The sequence below is a fragment of the Ambystoma mexicanum genome, chromosome 1q (assembly GCF_040938575.1).
Source record: "Ambystoma mexicanum isolate Mex_15411 chromosome 1q, UKY_AmexF1_1, whole genome shotgun sequence".
NCBI classification, from domain to species: domain Eukaryota; kingdom Metazoa; phylum Chordata; class Amphibia; order Caudata; family Ambystomatidae; genus Ambystoma; species Ambystoma mexicanum.
In genome coordinates this window covers 1,215,962,273-1,215,982,398 of record NC_090922.1, presented here as the reverse complement: position 1 = coordinate 1,215,982,398, position 20,126 = coordinate 1,215,962,273, and the positions used below count along the sequence as shown (strand labels likewise).

The following is a 20,126-nucleotide window of genomic DNA, read 5'->3' as shown; positions in this document are numbered from 1 at the left end:
AGCCAGGCTCTTGAACATGCCATTTGATGGCTCTTCTTTGTTTGGGAGAAAGGCGGATGACAGTTTAGAAAAACTGCAAACATCAAAGCAGCAGCAAAATCCCTAGGCGCTGCGATCCGTCAGACACCTTTTCATCCCAGAGAAGTCCTTTCGCTTCTACTCCGCATTCGGAAGAGGTAGAGGACGACCGGCTCAAAGGGGAGAAAGAAGAACTATCCGAGGTGGACGGGGTATATATTCAAAAGCCGCAGCAACAGCAGGTGCCTCTTTACCATCGGCATCTGCATCAGCTGCCCCAAAACCACTCTGAGGACTTCCCTCACAAGACACCTGCAGGAGGCAGGTTAACTCAACATCTGGCAGAATGGCAGGCTATCATGTCAGATGCTTGGGCATTGGAAACAGTTGCCCAAGGTAACTGCCTGCCTCTCCTACGCATACCTCAGAGTCATCCACCGGGGATCAGCTCTCAGAAAGCTCCAGATCCGCTCCTCTTGCAGGAAATTTTAGACCTGCTAGAGAAAGGTGCCATAGAACCGGTACCTGTAGCGCAGAGGAACAAGGGCTGGTACTCCCCTTACTTTCCCATTCCAAAGAAAGACGGAGGACTGAGACCCATCTTGGACTTGTGAGAATTGAACAAATTCCTCAGGAAAGACAAATTCAAGATGGTAACTCTTTCTCAGATCCTTCAGGCCCTTCAGTTCCAGGACTGGTTGGTATCTCTGGACCTTCAGGACGCTTATTTCCATGTGCCTATCCATCTCAAACACAGGAAATACCTGAGGTTCGCAATTGGCAACTCTCATTATCAATTTCGAGTGCTGCCATTTGGGCTGACCTCCGCCCCGAGGGTCTTCACCAAGTTAATGTCGGTAGTGGCTGCAAGTCTAAGGAGGGAAGGGATTCACGTCTACCCCTACCTGGATGATTGGTTGATCAGGGCTGTATCTTCGGAACAAGCTCAGATCCAGCTAAATCACGTTTGCCACTCCCTTCACAGACTGGGCTTCTCCCTCAATTTAAAGAAGTCACAAATGATACCATCGCAGAGACTCCAGTTCATCGGAGCGATCCTGGACACTTCCCTGGGAAAAACCTCGCCACCAGAGGTGAGGGCTCAAGATATTCTACAGATGGTTACCAAGTTCCAAAATGCCCAACGTCTCCCAGCCTTCGACTTTTTGAGGTTGCTAGGCCTCATGGCATCCTGCATTTTCCTAGTGCCAGAGGCTCGCCTGAGAATGAGATCCCTCCAGTGGGCACTGAGGACTCAGTGGTCACAATTCTCAGGAAGAATGACAGATCTTCTTCAGGTTCCCGACAGGGTGGCTCGAGACCTTCAGTGGTGGGCCTGTCAGGAGAACATTCTGAAAGGAGAACAGTTTTGGCAACCCTGGCCGGAGATAACAGTAGTCACGGATGCCTCACTCACGGGGTGGGGAGCCCACGCCAACGACTTGACCATCAGCGGTCATTGGTCTCCATCGGAGTCCAGACTACATATCAACCTGTTAGAACTGAGGGCCATCAGACTTGCGCTGAAGGCGTTCCTGCCAGCTGTACAAGGGAAGAATGTCCTGATAATGACGGACAACACAGTGGCCATGCATTACCTCAACAAAAGAGGAGGCGTAGGATCACTACCCCTGTGCAGAGAGGCGATGCAGCTCTGGTTTTGGGCAATCCAAGAAGGGATCTCTCTATCGGCAGTTCACCTAGCCGGAGAGAAGAACTTGACAGCGGACGCTCTGAGCAGGCAGAGCACAGTCTCCCACGAGTGAGAACTAGCTCAGGAAGTCCTTCAAGAGATCTTCGCCCTTTGGGGAAGCCCTCAGGTGGATCTGTTTGCCACCAGTGTCAACAGGAAGTGCGATCTGTTCTGTTCAAGGGAATTTCCCCCGAGAGGAGCTCAGGGAGACATGTTCATAGTGGACTGGGAGTTTCCGCTTCTGTACGCGTTCCCACCGGTCCCTGTCATTCCTCAAATGATCAGGAGGTTGAGAAGATTCCAGAAAACCATGATCCTAATTGCCACGGATTGGGCCAGGAGAACGTGGTACCCGGACCTTCTAGACTTGTCCATCTGCCCTCCAATTCGACTTCCACTCAGAGAGAATCTACTCTCACAGAAGGGAGGTCAGGTTCTCCATCCAGACATCAAAACCCTCAACCTTCACGCTTGGCTTCTGAAAGGCTGAGGTACAAGGATTGGGACCTCCCTGATGATGTTATGGAGGTGTTGCTTTCGGCAAGGAGGCCAGCAACAAAGTCTTTATACCGCTGCCGTTGGAACAGATTTTGCAGCTGGTGTAGAGAAAAGAATATCAACCCTTTTTCATGTGGTACACCAATGGTTTTGTCCTTCCTACTCTATTTGGCGAATTCAGGCCTTCAAGTTGGCACCATTAAGGGCTATCTCGCAGCGCTATCCATCTTTAAGCGCACTGCGGAAGAACCATCATATTTCAAGTTACCCTTGGTAATACAGTTTCTAAAGGGGTTAACTAACGTTTATCCCCCAAGACCATTCCAGGTTCCCCTATGGGATTTAAACTTAGTCCTAACTTTCCTGATGGGCACACCTTTCGAACCACTCCATTCTTGTTTGTTAAGATTTCTTACCCGTAAAACTGTTTTATTAATAGCACTTACATCTGCTAGAAGGGTGAGCGAGTTACAAGCTCTTTCTTGTAAATCCCCTCATACAATCTTTCACAAAGACAAAGTTGTCCTGCAAGTGAAGCCTAATTTCCTCCCAAAGGTGGTTTCTGAATTCCATATCACTCAGAAGATTACCCTGCCATCTTTCTATCCTCCTCCTCATCCGGGAAAAGAGGAAGAGAGGTTACACAGGCTGGACCCTAGAAGGGCTTTAAGTTTTTACATCAGTAGACTGGCAGGGATAAGACAAGCAGACCAGCTGTTTGTAGGCTATGCAGGTCACAAGCTGGGGTTACCGATAACTAAGCAGACCATTTCCAGATGGATCATTCTAGCCATTTTGGAATGTTATAAACTGGCAGGAAAAGAGCCCCCTCAAAATCTTAGGGCTCATTCGACCAGAGGTATTGCAGCTTCATCGGCCCTCAAAAGAGGAGTGCCTATTAAAGACATATGTGCGGCTGCCACATGGTCGTCCGTCCATACCTTTACACGATTTTACAACTTGGATTCCTTTTCCAGTCAAGAGACTAGGTTTGGAAGGGCAGTATTGCACTCTATTCATCAATAAAAGGAAGCATGAAGTCAGTACTCCCACCTCCAATAACAGAATACTGCTATGGGAGCTAAGATAAGGAATACGTCGGAGGACACTATCCCTTCGAAGAACAAGTTACTTCTTACCTTGTAACGTTCTTTCGATGGGATGTTCCTCCAACGTATTCCTTATCGACCCTCCCATCCATCCCCGCAGTACTACTTCCCTTGTTGTTGCAGTTTACGCCCCTTCAGGGTGATTAGTCTAGTCCAGACAGAAAAACTGTGGGCTACAAAATGGAACTGAGCAACGGACGCTGCGCGCGGCCTTTATAGGCAGGATGACGTCGACGTCGATACGGCGGCTGTCGAGGGACATCGACTCGGCGGACGTCGACGCGCAGCGCCCTCTAGAGAAAAATTTTCCGAGGCCAGCAAAGCTGGAAGGAGATATCTAAGATAAGGAATACGTCGGAGGAACATCCCATCGAAAAAATGTTACAAGGTAAGAAGTAACTTGTTCATTGCAACCCACATACATTATTTTCCTATTGCAGTGCAATTATGACAACACTGCTCATCTGTACCAAAGCCAATGCATATTGCCTTTCCATCCTTCATAACTTATTGGGGCAGAGTTCTGAAGTCCCAGTGCCAGAATCTAAACCCAGCCCACAGAGCAAGGAGCATTACCTGGACAGAATACCAACTGCTTTTGTTTTCTTCAGGTCCCTCAATCTGAACTGCCTCTAGAAATTCATGTTCATCAGTTGAGAAGCCAACGTATGACAGTCTATAGTTAATGTCTACACGTAATGTAGTTACCGTAAAATGCGGAGCAATTTTTTTAAAGCAATTCTTCTAAACCTGCTGAAAATATGTGCTTGCCATGTGTGAATGCTTCATGTCAGAACTTTGCATTCTGTTAGTGTAGATTCAACACATACTTACCTACAAGTGAAAGATGTCTCGCATCATAGCAATCAAGAGATCAACCTTTGATATGAGGTATGACCATTTAAGACAAAGGGCCTCATTACGACCCAGGCGTTAAGGGTTAACTCTGTCGTTAACCCTTAACGCCTATTCTGATTTTAATGGCTGCTTTTAGCAGCCATTAAAATCCATGGCGCTAACCTGCCATGATGCTAATTACGCCACCTTAATTTACGGTGGCGTAATTAGCGCCTTCCCCACTCCCATTATGCCCTATGGGGCAAAAATGGGAATGGGGAAGGGAAAATGGGAAATGGGGATTTACCGCCCCACTCACCTTGGAATGGGGCGGTAAATCCGCCATCCACCATGGTGTAAACGTAGTTTACACCATGGTGGTAATGTTGGCGCAATTAGCGCCTGGGTCGTAATGACCCCCCAAAGAGTACCCACCCACCCATCCCTTCCCACGGAAAGCAAAAATGATGCTGCAAGTTATGTTGGAGTTCCTTGACCTCATCAGCTTATTTTCTCTATTTGGTCTCAGATCTCCTCTATGACATGTGATATCTGTACGGAAGAGGCCACTTTATGTCTGTTCCATGTCATTTCACCAACCCCCTTTTTTCCGACGGGTGTTTTGCCACAGGAGTTTTGTCGAAAAACTTAATCAACCTTTTTTTTAAATTACTTTTGTGGGGGTTCCCATCCAACCCGCCTTCATTTCATTATTTTGTTTTTGTTTACCTTCCCCCAACTCTTTATTTACCGTTTCCCACCGTCCCAAAAATGTGAATGGGACTTTTCGGCAAAACTCCTGTGGCAAAACACCCGCCCAAAAAATGGGTTTCAGCAAAAGGAGGCCATCCCCTTTATGTCATGTGTCTTTCTTCATCTTCTTCTTGTTCTTGTTCTCCCTTCAATGGCCCTCATTACGACCCTGGCGTTGGACCATGGTGCTAATAGCACCATGGTCCATGCCGGTAACTTACCGACTCCGCCATGGCGGAATGGGGAATTACCGCCCCATTCTGAGGTTGGCGGGGCGGTAATTCCCCATGCCGCCATGGCCCTTCCCCATTCCCATTTTTGCCCCATAGGGCTCAATGGGAATGGGGAAGGCGCTAAGTACGGTGCCGCAAATTGCGGCACCGTACTTAGCACCAAGGTCCCTTTGCGGGTTGGTTTTTAACGCCTGCAAAAAGCAGGCATTAAAGTCTCCAACCCGCAAAGGGACCTCGTAATCAGGTGTTAAGGGTTTAACGGCGCTGCCACCTTTTACGGCGCCGTTAACCCCTTAACGCCTGGGTTGTAATGAGGGCCAATGACTAATAATAATAGCTTTATTATTATTAATACTACTACTAATACCAGTCACTGGTACTATTAGTACTACTACTACTACTACTACTCATATTACTATTGCCACTACTACTGATAATAATTATTATAATACTATGGCCCTCATTAGGACTCCAGCGCTAAACCATGGTGCTATTAGCACCATGGTCCATGTCGGAGTCCGCCATGGAGAAGGGGAAATTACCACCCCATTCCAAGGTTGGCGGGGCGGTAATTCCCTCTTTCTCCATGGCCCTTCCCCATTCCCATTTTTGCCCCATAGGGCTCAATGGGAATGGGGAAGGCGGCAATTATGGTACCGCAAATTGCGGTACCGTAATTGCCATCAAGGTCCCTTTGCGTGTCCCTACTTTAACGGCTGGTCCAGACCAGCCATTGGGGTCGGTTAGCCGCAAAGGGACCTCGTAGTAAGGCGTTAAGGGGTTAACAGCACTGCAGCCTTTTACGGCGCCGTTAACCCCTTAACGCCTGGGTCGTAATGAGGGCCTATGTTTAGTAATTAGGATTGTTTCGATAAACGTGTAGCACAGTGTTCGAAAGCACAACTTCTGCAAACAGTGAGGGTGCACAAGTGTTTACAATCTCATGGCCTTGCTTGAAAAGGGCGGGCAAACAGAGACAGTACATGTGCAATAGTAATAGCTGACTTCCCTAATCATGTGGTTTTTGTAAAAAGTTCCATCAGCTGTAGGCGGGGAGCGGAAGATCCATACTGCGAGATCTACTGATCTGTCATTGATTTGGAAAATATGAAGAAAATACGAGCATGGTGAAAGGAGAGTTTGTGCATTGAGTCGAGGGGGGTTGGAGCATAAAGACTGTTCCTGTCACCCCCAGAAGGTCTATGCTTCCTATCCCTTGCATATGCACACACTTAGGTTTTCATGCATGGGGAGCAGCAGGAATCCCTATGGATGATTCCACCTGTTTGTTGCGTTTCAGAATTCATTTGGAATCCTGCTACTACCCTGCACCGTCCATGTAAATGGTGAGCTGCATTATTCAAAGTTTTCGAGTCGCGGTGTAAACCGGCACAGAACCCCAGAATAGCCCAGATTTCCATGACTGACTAACTCTCCATCCCTAAACAATCAACCCTTCCTGGAGCCTACCACTGAAACAAGCATCACAGTCTTCTCGGTGTAATTAATGCCCCCTGGATCGGGTACAAAGAGTGAAAGTGTGAAGGGGTTAATTAGCTAACATGAAAGGATATGCAACGAGTAGGTACATGATTTGTAGCATTGCTCAACATTATACGTGTTAATTCTCAAACAAAGCAATTTTTTTTTATTGCAATAACACATTTTACATCTTTCACACAGATGTCAACATTTCAATCTCTTGTGAAACCGATGGAAAACTTACTAAAATGACATGCAGATGGCATCGGGGCAACATTATGTTGCTTGAGAAAAGTACCTCTGAATTAAGGTACTACAGGTATGTCTATATGTTTACTTTATACGACTGAATTATATACGTGCATGAGTGTATTCTCAGTGACTTACTATGGGGCTGATTAACAAAGCGTTGTTGAATGGGATTGCACCATTGTACAACGCTTTGGTAAATCGAGCCCTATGTTTTTAAGTATAAACAGCGCATACATTGGATTCCTTAAATAAGCACAGCTTATCAAATTTTAAAAACCATTGGTTCCTGCCTCTACAGAGCCTGATTTTACAAAGCCTGTTTTTTAGTAAGAGAGCACCCTTGAAAAATGCTTTTGCAAATCAGGCCCTATACAGCTCACTCAAAGGAGCGAGCTGTCAATAAACACTGAAGAAAATAATAAAGGGGGGAGTAAGCCTCATACAAGGGCACGTCAGCATTAGCAAATGTATACATTCGTAGAATTATTGACCTTAGAGCCAATCAATGGCACACGTGATTGCCCTCTACAGACCTGAGCCACCAACTAGTAGCGACTAGTCACATAAAACGAATAAGGACCAAGACAGTCAGATGTTCTCAGTATATGACTTCATAGCTTTAAATATTTCCCCATGCCAAAGGATGCTTTATTTTATTTCTCCTCACTGTCATTCTGCAATTGACTAATTGGTACCACATTTTTCAAATAACTCCTTATTGCCCATTGATTGCTGTGCCCCACTCGTTGCTTGACTCTCTGAGATGCCGCTAACCTGCTATCCACCAGCGTCTCTCTGACCTGCTCACCCAGACTTATTATTCCATTCGACCACATTTAATAATGATCTGATTACTCACTGGTGATCTTCATTACTTTAAGTATTTCTGTTACTCGTCACACAGGCGACTCATGTCTGGAAGAAAGCAACAGTGCTAGCCATTGACATAAATAAACAGCATTCAGCCTCCTCATGCCCTAGGGATTAAGAACCTGACCAATCACCAGTGATCCTGCCAGTAGTACCGCAGCAGTGTGCCAACAGTTGAATGCACATGCCACATGCAGGCTAGCGGGTAGCAATACAGGTATGTGTTGAGGAAGAGTAAAGCTCTGGCAATCAGATCATCACCACGTCACAGTTCTTTCTTGTCACAGTCTATGGGGAACCTGGATGCTTTGTCAGCCGATGAGTACCCATCTGCATCCAAGCGTGAGATATGCAACAACAACCATGGCCCCCTCGAAAACCCAGGTTTAAAAGAGAATGCAATAATTAATGTACAACTACCAATAGAAGGGACAGTGGAGTCAAGAGGCCAAAAAATCATCCCAGGCAAACATAGGCAGCACTCAGGAGGACTGCAAAACCTGAACAGGAAAGTGAGGAATTGGGAAGTACATTTTAACCACTAACAATAGTTGTAGTATAGCCAAAGATGTGTGACTCTGGCTGGTTTTCAATGCCACATTCTAACAAGAGTAATACCTATGTGAAAAATACAATGTGCAAAATGTGTAAAGAACGTCCATACTTATATGTAAACCTTCTGAATCAGTGTGCAAATTGGCAGTGTGTAACATCAACAGTAGCAATACATATTCTCAATCGCTGCGTAAATTACAATGTGCTAAAAATCTCAATTACTTTCCAGAATCATAACTGAATGAATCAATAAAAGGCCATTGGCCTTAAATCAATAAAAGGCCAAAAGGCCTCTGAGATAGTACTGAAATGTATTTTGCCTGTCCGGCACACTTAGAAATTGTTCCTGTTTGCTTGATTCGCATCTAATGAGTCTCCTCTGAGATAGTACTGTAATTTATCTGTCCCATACACTTAGAAATTGTTGCTGTTTGCTTGATTCACATCTAGTAAGTCTCCTCTGAGATAGTACTGTAATTTATCTGTCCCATACACTTAAAAATTGTTCCTGTTTGCTTGATTCGCATCTAGTAAGTCTCCTCTGAGATAGTACTGTAATTTATCTGTCCCATGAACTTAGAAATTGTTCCTGCTTGCTTGATTTGCAACTAGTAAGTCTCCTCTGAGATAGTACTGTAATTTATCTGTCCCATACACTTAGAAATTGTTGCTGTTTGCTTGATTCACATCTAGTAAGTCTCCTCTGAGATAGTACTGTAATTTATCTGTCCCATACACTTAAAAATTGTTCCTGTTTGCTTGATTCGCATCTAGTAAGTCTCCTCTGAGATAGTACTGTAATTTATCTGTCCCATGAACTTAGAAATTGTTCCTGTTTGCTTGATTTGCAACTAGTAAGTCTCCTCTGAGATAGTACTCCAATTTATCTGTCCCATACACTTAAAAATTGTTCCTGTTTGCTTGATTCGCATCTAGTAAGTCTCCTCTGAGATAGTACTGTAATTTATCTGTGCCGTACACTTAAAAACTGTTCTTGTGGCACTGATTCGAATGTAGAAGGTGCCATATATTACATAACCATATGAGATAGTTCTGTAATTTATTTGCCTGTCCGCACATTGTTCTTGTTTGCTTGATTCACACCTAGAAAGTGCACACTGAGATAGTACTGTAATTAATCTTCCTGTCTCGCACACTTAGAAATTGTTCCTGTAATTTATTCTGCCTGTCCCGCACACTTAGAAATTGTTCCTGTTTGCTTGAGTCGCATCTAGAAAGTGCCCACTGAGAGAGTGCTGTAATTTATCTGTGCCTACATTTACAAATTGTTCTTTTAGCACTGACTCGCATCGAGAAGGTGCCCTCTGAGATAGTTCTGTATTTTATTTGCCTGTCCCGCACACTTAGAATATTGCCCTTGTTGCATTGAATCAAATCTAGAAGGTTCCCACTGAGTTAGTTATGTAAGTTATTCGTCCTGCACACTTAGAATATTGTTATATTTGTCCTGTTGCATTGATTCACATCTAGAAAATGACCACTGAGATAGTTCTGTAATTTATTTTGCCTGTCCCGCACAATTAGATAATGGTTCTTGTTGCATTGATTCACATCTAGAAAGTGCCATCTGTGACAATATTGTGATTTACCTGTCCGTGCTGATCACTTCGAATTTATCTGGTTAAATTGATTCAAATCTAGAAGGTGCCCACTATAATGGCACTGTGACTTACTTGAATGTCCCACACTCAGGAATTGTTCTTGTTAGATTTATTCACATCTAAAGATACATTTGTTCACACCATGAAAGTACTCCATATAATAGCACCATGATTTTCTTGCCTACGCTGCACATTTAAAATTGCTCTTGCAGATTCGATTCACAACTAGAAATTGCTGTCTGAGATAGTACTGTGATTTGCTTGAGTATGTTTTAGATGCCACTACTACATCTAGACTTCCTACCTACTGTTACCCTCCTGGCCCTCTCCCACTGACTTGGTGTCCAAAATCCAGATATAGGTTGTACATCTAGGGCCTCTACATCTACTATTACCAACACATCAATCTCTAGGTGATCTCTGCCCTTCGCCTCCCTCGGGATGGAGATAGCAGCACATCATACACCCCCTCTCTGACCCGTCCTGATCCCTAGCCTCCCTGCACCTTAACCCCCCCTTGGCTCACCCCTCGTGGCACCTGGCCTGCACTCTGGCACCCAACTTCATGACCCCCCCCATAATTCAACATACATCAATACACCCGGATTGCATCCCGCCACTCTCCTACCATCATCCCTTATCCAACTCAAAAATCAGAGGAACACTCTGGTGCGCCAAACACCTACCTCCTCAAGCACTCATCCCCCATTCCCCATCCCTCCCTATCACAGCGACTTACACCCTCCCTCTTACATCTATTGAGAACTCCCTGATACCCTCCGCCCATACACCATGTCCATTATCGACCGCCCGAGCCAGGGGAGCCCTCTGGCGCTCCAAACAATTGAGATTCCACCTCCAACGCCATACCATCCTTGTGCCCTCTGAAGAAATCCTCTCCCTCTCATCTGACCTCCCATGCAGCCCTCTCGCTCCCCCTTAGCCCACTAGAGAACTCACCACCCTCTCGACCAACCTCCCATGCCGCCCTCCATCTCCCCCCTAACCCCTCCTCGACTCGACCCCCGCCAACAAACGCCCTCTTCATATCCCTTCCCTTCTCTGCTAGAATGGTAGTCTCATCCCCACCGCCCTCTGTCCTCCCCACCCTCTCTCACACACCTATGGTACCAAAACCCACAAAATACAGAAAATGGAACCGGTCCTCTCCCATGACCCCCCCCCCTCCTCACCACTTCTGCTTCAGCCCATCATCCTTGCCTCTCCCTCCCCACCCCCTCACGCTCCCCTCTCTCAGTTTCCACCCCCTTTCTCTTGACTTCTCACAATGTACACCTAATCCCCCAGCTCCCTCCAGACTCACTCCAAAATCAAACCACCTAAACCCTCACACCCCAAATGTCTTAACCTCCCTTGACACGCTCCTCGTCTCTCACATACCTACCTCCACCTGTCTACTCTTCCCTCCCCCCATTGATGTAACCCTCTCACCCGACACTCAAGATCCTCAGGCACCCAACCCCTCCCGTAACCCACCTCAACCAACCTCAGCCACCCTGAATGTTCCTATCACACCCACCAACCCACCAGGATCTCATGTCCACCAACTTCCCACCACGAGGAGTGTCACGAAAACCACCACCCCTTACAAAGTCACATACATCGTTTTCAATACCCGCTCCATAGCAAGAAACAGACACAGCATCTTTGACCTCGTATCCTCTGACAAGCGTGTCCTCATTTTTATCACTGAAACCAGGTTCTCCGATGACTTTGCCTCAGTAGCACACAAAGCCTTCCCCCCAGAGGTGGCGGAGTGGCAGTCCTCTTTAATCCTCATTTCTCTGTCTCACTCGTCGAATCCCAGACTTGCATAGCCTCATATGAATCCCTTCTAGTGAAACTCTCGCTACCACCGACTTTCACCCACAGCTTCCTACTCATCTACAGACCCCTGGATACGACGGACATTTCGGCAACAACCTCTGTGACTCAATAGCTGCCATTCAAGTAAATCATTGTTCTCTTACACTCTTGGGTGACTTCAATATCTGGTTTGATATCCCCAACAACCCCATGACTCATCCGCTCGTTGACAGACTTGATGCGCTCAACCTCTCCCATCACACCACGCGTCCAACCCACTCAGGTGGGTACACCCTTGATGCAATTTTCAACCCCCATGACATGGTCTATATATCCTGTCCCACACCAATCATCTGGACCTACCACTATGCCATCCCTTTCTCTATCCACACACCTGCCCCTCCTCTTACAGCTCCTCCGGCCCCCACACCTGATATCAAATGCTGGAACAAAGTCCAGATACTTCCCGACCTAGCCGAAGAACTGCTTCTTCGCCCCGATAGACCCTTAACCATCGATTCCTTTGACTCCTGGCTTAAAGACTCACTAATTCCTCTCCCCCCCTGGCAACCCGCATCCTCATGCAAAGGACTATTCCCCAAATGGTTCACACCCCTCCTGAGGCATGCCGAAAAACAAAATAAATCTCTTGAATGCAAATGGTGAGCATCTAAAACCAATCTAAGCAGATTCATGTACGCCCTCCAACATTGTAACTACAAATCAGAAATCAGAAAGGCCAAAAAAGCCTATTACAATAAACAACTTCTCAACTGTGGCAACCGCAGCAAAGAACTCCACATGATCATATCAGAATTCTTGAAACCCACATGCACCTCGACCCAATCCAACTCCACACAATCGCTCTGCAACTCCCTCTCACTACATTTCTACAACACAGCACTTGACAGGACCTCAACCCCCAACACCAAACTGTCTTTCCTCTTCCCATTCCCAGCACCAACCCCTCCTTATCCCATTGCCTGAAGCCCAATTTGCCCAGCTTCGACTCTTTCAAACCCATCTCCAGAGACGAGTTCCATGAACTATCAGCCAGCAAACTCTCCGCGTCCCCCCTCGACACCTGTACTCCCTCTGTCCTAAAAGAAATATTCTCTTCTACCTGCGCAGGAGAACACACGAGAGGCATTCTAAATGACTCCCTCACCTCTGGCATCTTCCCTGATGCCTTCAAAATAGCGCATGTCAAGCCACTACTAAAAAAGGCATCCCTTGACCCTAAGAATTACAGATCAATCTCCAACACCAAATTTATCACGAAACTCATTGACACGGACAGCACACTCCCAACTCAACTCCTTTGTAGAATCCAACTGTCTCCTCGACCCCTCACAATCTGGCTTCAGACCGCAACATGGTACAGAAACTACTCTGATCTCTATCTGAGATGATCTCAAGGTCACTGCTGACTCGGAAGGCTGTGCAGCTCTGATTTTCATCGATCTCTCTGCAGCCTTTGACACAGTTAACCACTCAATCCTCCTTGACTGCTTTCACTCCCTTGGAATCCATGCCACTCCTCTCAAATGGATTGCCTCCTCCATCAGCAACAGGAAACAACCCTTCTCTCCCCTTTTGTCTCAACTGCTCGCTCGGTGAACATTGGAGTACCTATCTGCTCTCCTTTTCAACCTCTATATGACCACTCTACCAGGAACCATCCGCACACACAACATCACATGTTACGATATCCAAATTATCCTAAGAATTCCCAAGTAAGGCACCGAGCCCCATCCCGACCTTGAAGCTTGTCTCTGCGACATTGACCGTTGGATGGCAATAAATCACCTACTTTTGAAACCTGATAAAACTGAAATCATGGTGAGCAGCAATACTGCCCTTCTGCCACATCCACTCCCATGGCCCCTTCCCTCAGATATAGTAAAAAACCTAGGCTGCACAATGGACTGAGGCCTAACCCTCTCCCGTCAGATCAACAATGTGTCAAAATGCTGTCAATACCACCTCAAACTTCTCATATGCATTTTCCCCTACCTCTCTACCCAAACAGACTTGCTGCAGTTATGTCTATTGTGATGTCGAGATTGGACTATGCCAACTCCCAATAACTAGGAGCTCCTGCATACCAACTCAACAAACTCCAAAGAGCCCAAAACGCTGCCGCAAAACTGCTCCTCGACCTGGGTCAAAGAGACCACATCTCCCCAGCTCTCCGAAACCCTCGGCTGGCTCCCACTTGGACGAAGGGCCACCTTCAAGACCCTATGCATCACTCACCGAGCAGTGCACAAGACCGGTCCAATGTACCTACAAGAAAAGATAAAACCCTACCTCCCCCCTCACACCCTAAGATCACCCACTGCCCTCCTTCTAGTGATTCCAACCTCTAACTCTGTTAGGATTGGAGGATACGCCTTCTCAACCTTGGCCCCATCTCTGTGGAACTCACTCGCCGCACATATTCCACACACCCTTGATTATATGACCCTCCGCAAAGCTCTAAAAATGTGTCTCTTTCCGTAATGCCGACCACAACTATCTGAGGTGAGTGAGCCTTAAATCCCGATGACAAATACTCAATGAGATCCCAAGCAATGACACAACTGATTACGCATACTGTCACCATTAAGCAAACGCACGCCTGAAATATGGAATAGCGATCTCCTTAGATCATAACTCCACCCAAACACTCACCTCCCATATCACTATGCTTATTCTCTACTATACACCAACACATAATTAGAGTGCAGCTACACACCTTGATCAATTTTGGCCTAGCTGCTCACATACGGACATTGCCACAGCTACATTGCATGACATACCGGCCTCGTTGCACACATAAGCGTCCTACACAGGCCTAAATCAGACAAAATCCAATCTTGGTGTTCACCCGCCAGACTGCATACATTCAACTGATAACAATTGACCACACCGAATTCTAGGATGCAGCTACCATCAAGCAGTTACATATGCTGCACACATAACTGGTGCAACCAAGCACCCTACGTCCTTTACTCTCTCAACTGACCTGGACTGCGGTCCACAAGGGCGTTCAACCTACCAGCGCTTTGAGGTCATATCAGTGATATATAGAGCGCTATATAAATGCCAAATAACGTTACATAACATTGCCTTTTTTCTTCATATTGGTGTGTATTTAATACATTGCAGCGGATCAATCACATGTTGCTGAAATCCAACACTTAATTTATGGATCTCCTCTCAGTGTTTGTAGGTGCAACAACACATGCCATGGATAGCGATTTGGTACACATATGGTACAACATGACATTTTCCATAAACACTGCCTCTCCTGTGATTATTCAGGTGATGTTCCTATGCTCGAAGAAAAGAACGAAAAAGCATCAAACAGATTGAAAAATAGGTATTAAATGCCAAGCTGTCAATGGAGGTTAACTTATTTGCAAAGCCCTAGGCCAACTAAATAACCTAACCATGTATTGGCCATTTAATCAAGTTCAACACCCCGTTGATCATTGTTGCCATTGAGCACCTTGGAATCTTAGAACCAAAAGTGAATACATGGAAGACCGTGGCACCTGGTGAAACTTTACTACCCAACCAATCTAGAAGATGCCGAATTGTTGCCTGTATTGCCACAGTCAAAGTATCACTTGACTGAGCGGGAAGGCAACATAACACAACTCATTACATATAAACATGGAATTAAGCCTGTATAATGCAAAAGCAGGTATATCCCCTGCATGTGCCAGCCTGTTCCAAACTCCTACATAGTAAAGCCGGTCATGTCCTCCCATGCATTCCTTGCATATGCTATGAGATCAAAAGACCATCTGAAATTAATCGCATATAAATACATGTTTAAGTGATCTCTAAATGGACCAACGCACATAAAGGCATTTATAAAACAATTGAGCAGGGTTTGGTCATGAAAGGGCAGACTGCAGAGAGACTTGCCAACTGTATCATCAGTGGGTGGACACCATTGACCAATTGTCAATGGACCACAATGCGTGGTCCATTGACGCCACCTGTAACATCCCTGTAGAGAGGGCCAACAATGCTAGCACTTTATTAGACAATCAATGACAAAAGAGGTGCAGTAAACTGTGGAAAGTACTTAGCATTTGAAAGTCCTATTGTAACCTTAAAGGAAACTGCTTGGGTTCTCATGCAAAACAGGCCTCAATGCTCAGTAGAGGCAGTGGAATAGATAATCGTGCACTATGTTTCTCAGATTGTACCCAGCTCTACCGACAGATGCATCTTAGATGTAAAATGATACAACATTGAACAAATATGCCATCTACAATAGGTGGCTCTGTTCTCAAACCCTTCACCTTGCAATATCATTCGGAATGGGTGTCCCAAAGCTGCCTTGATCCCACTGCAAGACCTTGTACTCTAGTGCTCATTTCTGCAGATATATATAACCTAGTCCTAGTGTTGTCTGTCAAGCCCTGCCTGCTCATTGCCTGGGTTTCTCTAGCTGTGTTGTCCACATGTCAAAAGATCTGCCTTGGTGAGTTTGGGGCTCTGCGGGAGAGTCTAAGCACCTGTGCAGTGGGTAAGGCTCTGGGCAAGTCTGGGCACTGATTACTCTTCAAATCTGATTTAGCCCCACTGGTATTCCACTGTGCAGTTACCCATCCGAAAAGGTCCTTTCTCTGTGGCAGGCACTGAGGAAAGATACTGGCTCCTGTCCTCCACGGGTGGTCCTGGCCCACTCACCTTACCAGCACACGTTACCCATTGAGTGATTAAGAGGTAGGGACGTTGGTGCCAGCCAACATCAGTTCCTGTGTGATATCAGGGATTACAAAGCCTGACAATAACCATTACATACTCGGTAACCTACCATATAGTCCCATGCACCCAAGGCACCTGAAAGGGAACCATACTTATTCATAATTGGGAAAGGAAAAAGGAAGAATGGCCTATGTTGAGACAATCACAATCTGAAACTTCATGTGTAAGTAGAATCCCATCAGATCCTATTCAGGATCATGACATCAACCATCAAGAGAATCTGGTTTAATTTTCAATTAGCGTACGATACCTAACAGCTAGAGGAGTCATAACAATGTTCCCTCAAAACCCTCTAATCTTAGTAGATAGGAAAAAGAAACATGTCCAAATCCTAACTCATGTAACCGAAAGAAATGCCACGTCTGAGAGACAAAACAACAATCAGTCGTTTTGCAGTGAGGTGGAAAAGCCGGAGAGCGAACCCAAGGAGAAGCATGACATTGCACATTGGCAATGTGGTTTGCCTCTAGCGCCACACCATGGCCAGAGTGAAGCAGTACAGTTTCTTTGCTGTGAGGCCTGCCAGTAATGAGAGCAAACATGTATGTGTTTGAGGTTGATTGTCAAGATGAAGCTGATCATCTCACAGCAGAAGGTACATAGTGCGCTGCCGCTTGATGAACTTTCATAGGTGGAAGGGATCTCCTGAAAAACTGCCTTCATTTTAAGGACATCCTTGCTCTTCAGTTCTGTGGCCAGCACATATAATATGAGGGATCGGGAACAGAGAAGATACATAATAAGGATGTGCCTCTTTCTTGCTTAAATAAACCTGTTAAAGCTCTAGCTTGTTCAGAATGCTTGGGCAATTCAGAATTTGAATAGCCGAACACTTTGAAAAGGCAGCAAAACCAACACACATTTCGCTATTAACCGGAGATTAGACCTATGCCTTCCATCTCCTGTCTCAGAAAGCACCTGTATTTCCTGTCCCTATCACTCTCTGACTCACTATGTCTCTCTCTTCCCATATCACTGCCCACATAAGCCATGGATACTGCTAACAGTCTAAAGCACACTCTAGCCTAATTGCAAAAGTGCTAAAGTTCAATAGAGGTAGTCTGTGCAAAAACTGCAATAATTATAATGTGCTGAAGTACCAACCGCTACTTGGGGTACCTAGCACTCGGTTCCTATATGTGCCTACAAAATAAGATACATGGGGCCTCATTACGACCCTGGCGCTAAGTGGTTAACGGCGCTGTAAAAGGCTGCAGCGCCTAGCGCCTTACTACGAGGTCCCTTTGCGGGACCCGACCTGAACGGCTGGTCTGGACCAGCCGTTAAAGTAGAGACCCGCAAAGGGCCCTCGCAGGCAATTACAGTACCGCAATTTGCGGTACCGTAATTGCCGCCTTCCCCATTCCCATTTAGCCCTATGGGGCAAGAATGGGAATGGGGAAGGGCCATGGGGAAATGGGGAAATACCGACCCGCCAACCTTGGAATGGGGTGGTATTTCCCCATTTCACCATGGCGGACTCGTTACAACACCGGCACCAACCATGGTGCTAATAGCGCCATGGTTTAGCGCTGGTGTTGTAATGAGGGCCATGGTCTTACAGTTAGTTTTCATAACACATATATATTTTATTATGTTTTAGCTTATCAAGAAACCATACACACAAAATGACATTATACAAACCATTACAATGATACACAAATGTAAAGCTACTATGCCTACCGGCCTGTTTTTATGCGCAATATAAATAAATAAATAATAAAAAAAGTTAGCATACCATCATGACAATATTTAGAATGCATAAGACCTAAAAAATAAATAAAATATGTGAAATGTGCCTAAATACATACATATTGTTTTAACTTTTTGTAGTATACATTTTGAACTGTGAATATGACACTGCAAATCCAATAAAGTAGCCTCTCTAGAACACTTCATGTAATCCCCCACTCAAATATAAAAAGCTACAATTCGTTTCATAACAAAATCATAACAGATACCTATTTTATAGGAATATGTCAATGTGAAAATAGTAGTTTTCAGTTCCCTTCATTGATATTTCAATGATGCTTTTTAACCAAAAAAGTCTTCAACCTCACCTTTGGTCTGAAAAAATCTCTTATTGCACCAATTCACGTTAAACCTTAACAATCTCTTTTAAATAACCTTACCGATCTCACTCTTAAGTGCTTACATCGTAGATTTCTGCTCTCAACACTTCTGAGTCAGTGGTGGCTGGTCAATTATTTAACTGGGGGCCGTGAATATTTGTCCCGGATATGCGAGAGTGACCGAGCATAGCGAGGGAGCCTGCACCACTCTGGAAAGGTCTGAGGGGCTCTCCCCCAATAATTATTTTTAAATAGTGGGTGAAAATGGTGCATTTTAGAGCACACATTTTTATAACAATTCAGTAAAAAGCCAAACAGTTTGCAATTGGGTTGCGTAGGGTAACTAACGAAAACAATCCAATAGATGCAAGTTACCAACATTGCACAGGACCTTTTCTCCAACACATTTCCATGATAGATTAGTCTTGGGAGGATAGCTCAGCGGCAACGCGCTCGCCTTGGGAGCAAGACAACAGGGAGTAACACAGGTTCGATCCCCAGGTGCGTGCTTAGAAAACTCTAGGTATTAAGTGCGTTATAAATAACCAATTAACATATACCGTTTCCCACAATATATGCCAGTATAAATTTTCACACTGGCTGTGCCCATACATTTCCATGCCGACTGCACCATTATACCCTATTATTCAGATATACATACATACTCATGTTTGCTTTGTGCGTAATGCCAGTAATAATACTGTAGGAAAACATGTCCATGGTTGTTCTGCCAATATATGGTAGTATCCCCAGGTAAGAACATACTCCAGTTGGCTTACCATTAAAAATGCAGGACAAAGTATGAAAACATGGACTAACTGACTGCACTAAAATGCCAGTTGAGCTACATAATAACACGTATCATGCTTGCTATATCAAATATGCCCAATACAAAATGTCATACCACACTAAGAAATGACTACACTGGCAGCATTGAAATGCCAGTCTAGCTACATAATACCATGCATGCTTGGTTTACCAAAGATGCATGATACAAAACGTCATGCCACTGTAAGAATAATACCACTTATCCTGCTTGCTTTATCAAAGATGCCCAATACAAAGTGCCTCAGTAAGAAATGGTTAGACTGTTTGCATAAAAAATGCCAGTCTTGCTTTGTAATAACACCTATCCTGCTTTGGACACAGTAAGAATAATACCACAGATCCTGCTTGCTACTACACCTTCTGCCGGGCAGGGGAAGTAGTGGAAACGAGCTGGATACTATGCCGCGGGGGCCACACACAATCAGGCTCCCACTACGCAACATGCCTGCCAACTAGATGGTCAAACTAGAGTACCAAATATAAAGGATAACCATAGAGGTTGGGCGCAGAAACACAAAGACTAAGTGGTAAGAAATCGACAAATACTTGAAAACCATTATGACAGTACCTTAAAATTGAAACTTTCTGCATACTCAACTTTCAGAAACTCACACAACCACCTCTCTGCATCGCAGTCTGCACGCACTTCACCACATTGCAACAACAGACTAACAACACTTAACCCCCACAACAGCACATGGGAA

General features: G+C 45.2%; 1 protein-coding gene across 1 annotated transcript in view; it reads left to right on the top strand.

The window, feature by feature from the left end:
- LEPR (leptin receptor) overlaps positions 1-20,126 on the top strand; it is a 1,083,230-nt gene that overhangs the window by 745,657 nt on the left and 317,447 nt on the right. The window contains exon 10 of the mRNA XM_069641975.1: positions 6,825-6,942. Coding sequence (XP_069498076.1) covers positions 6,825-6,942 — 118 coding nt within the window. The remainder of the gene's footprint in view (positions 1-6,824; positions 6,943-20,126) is intronic.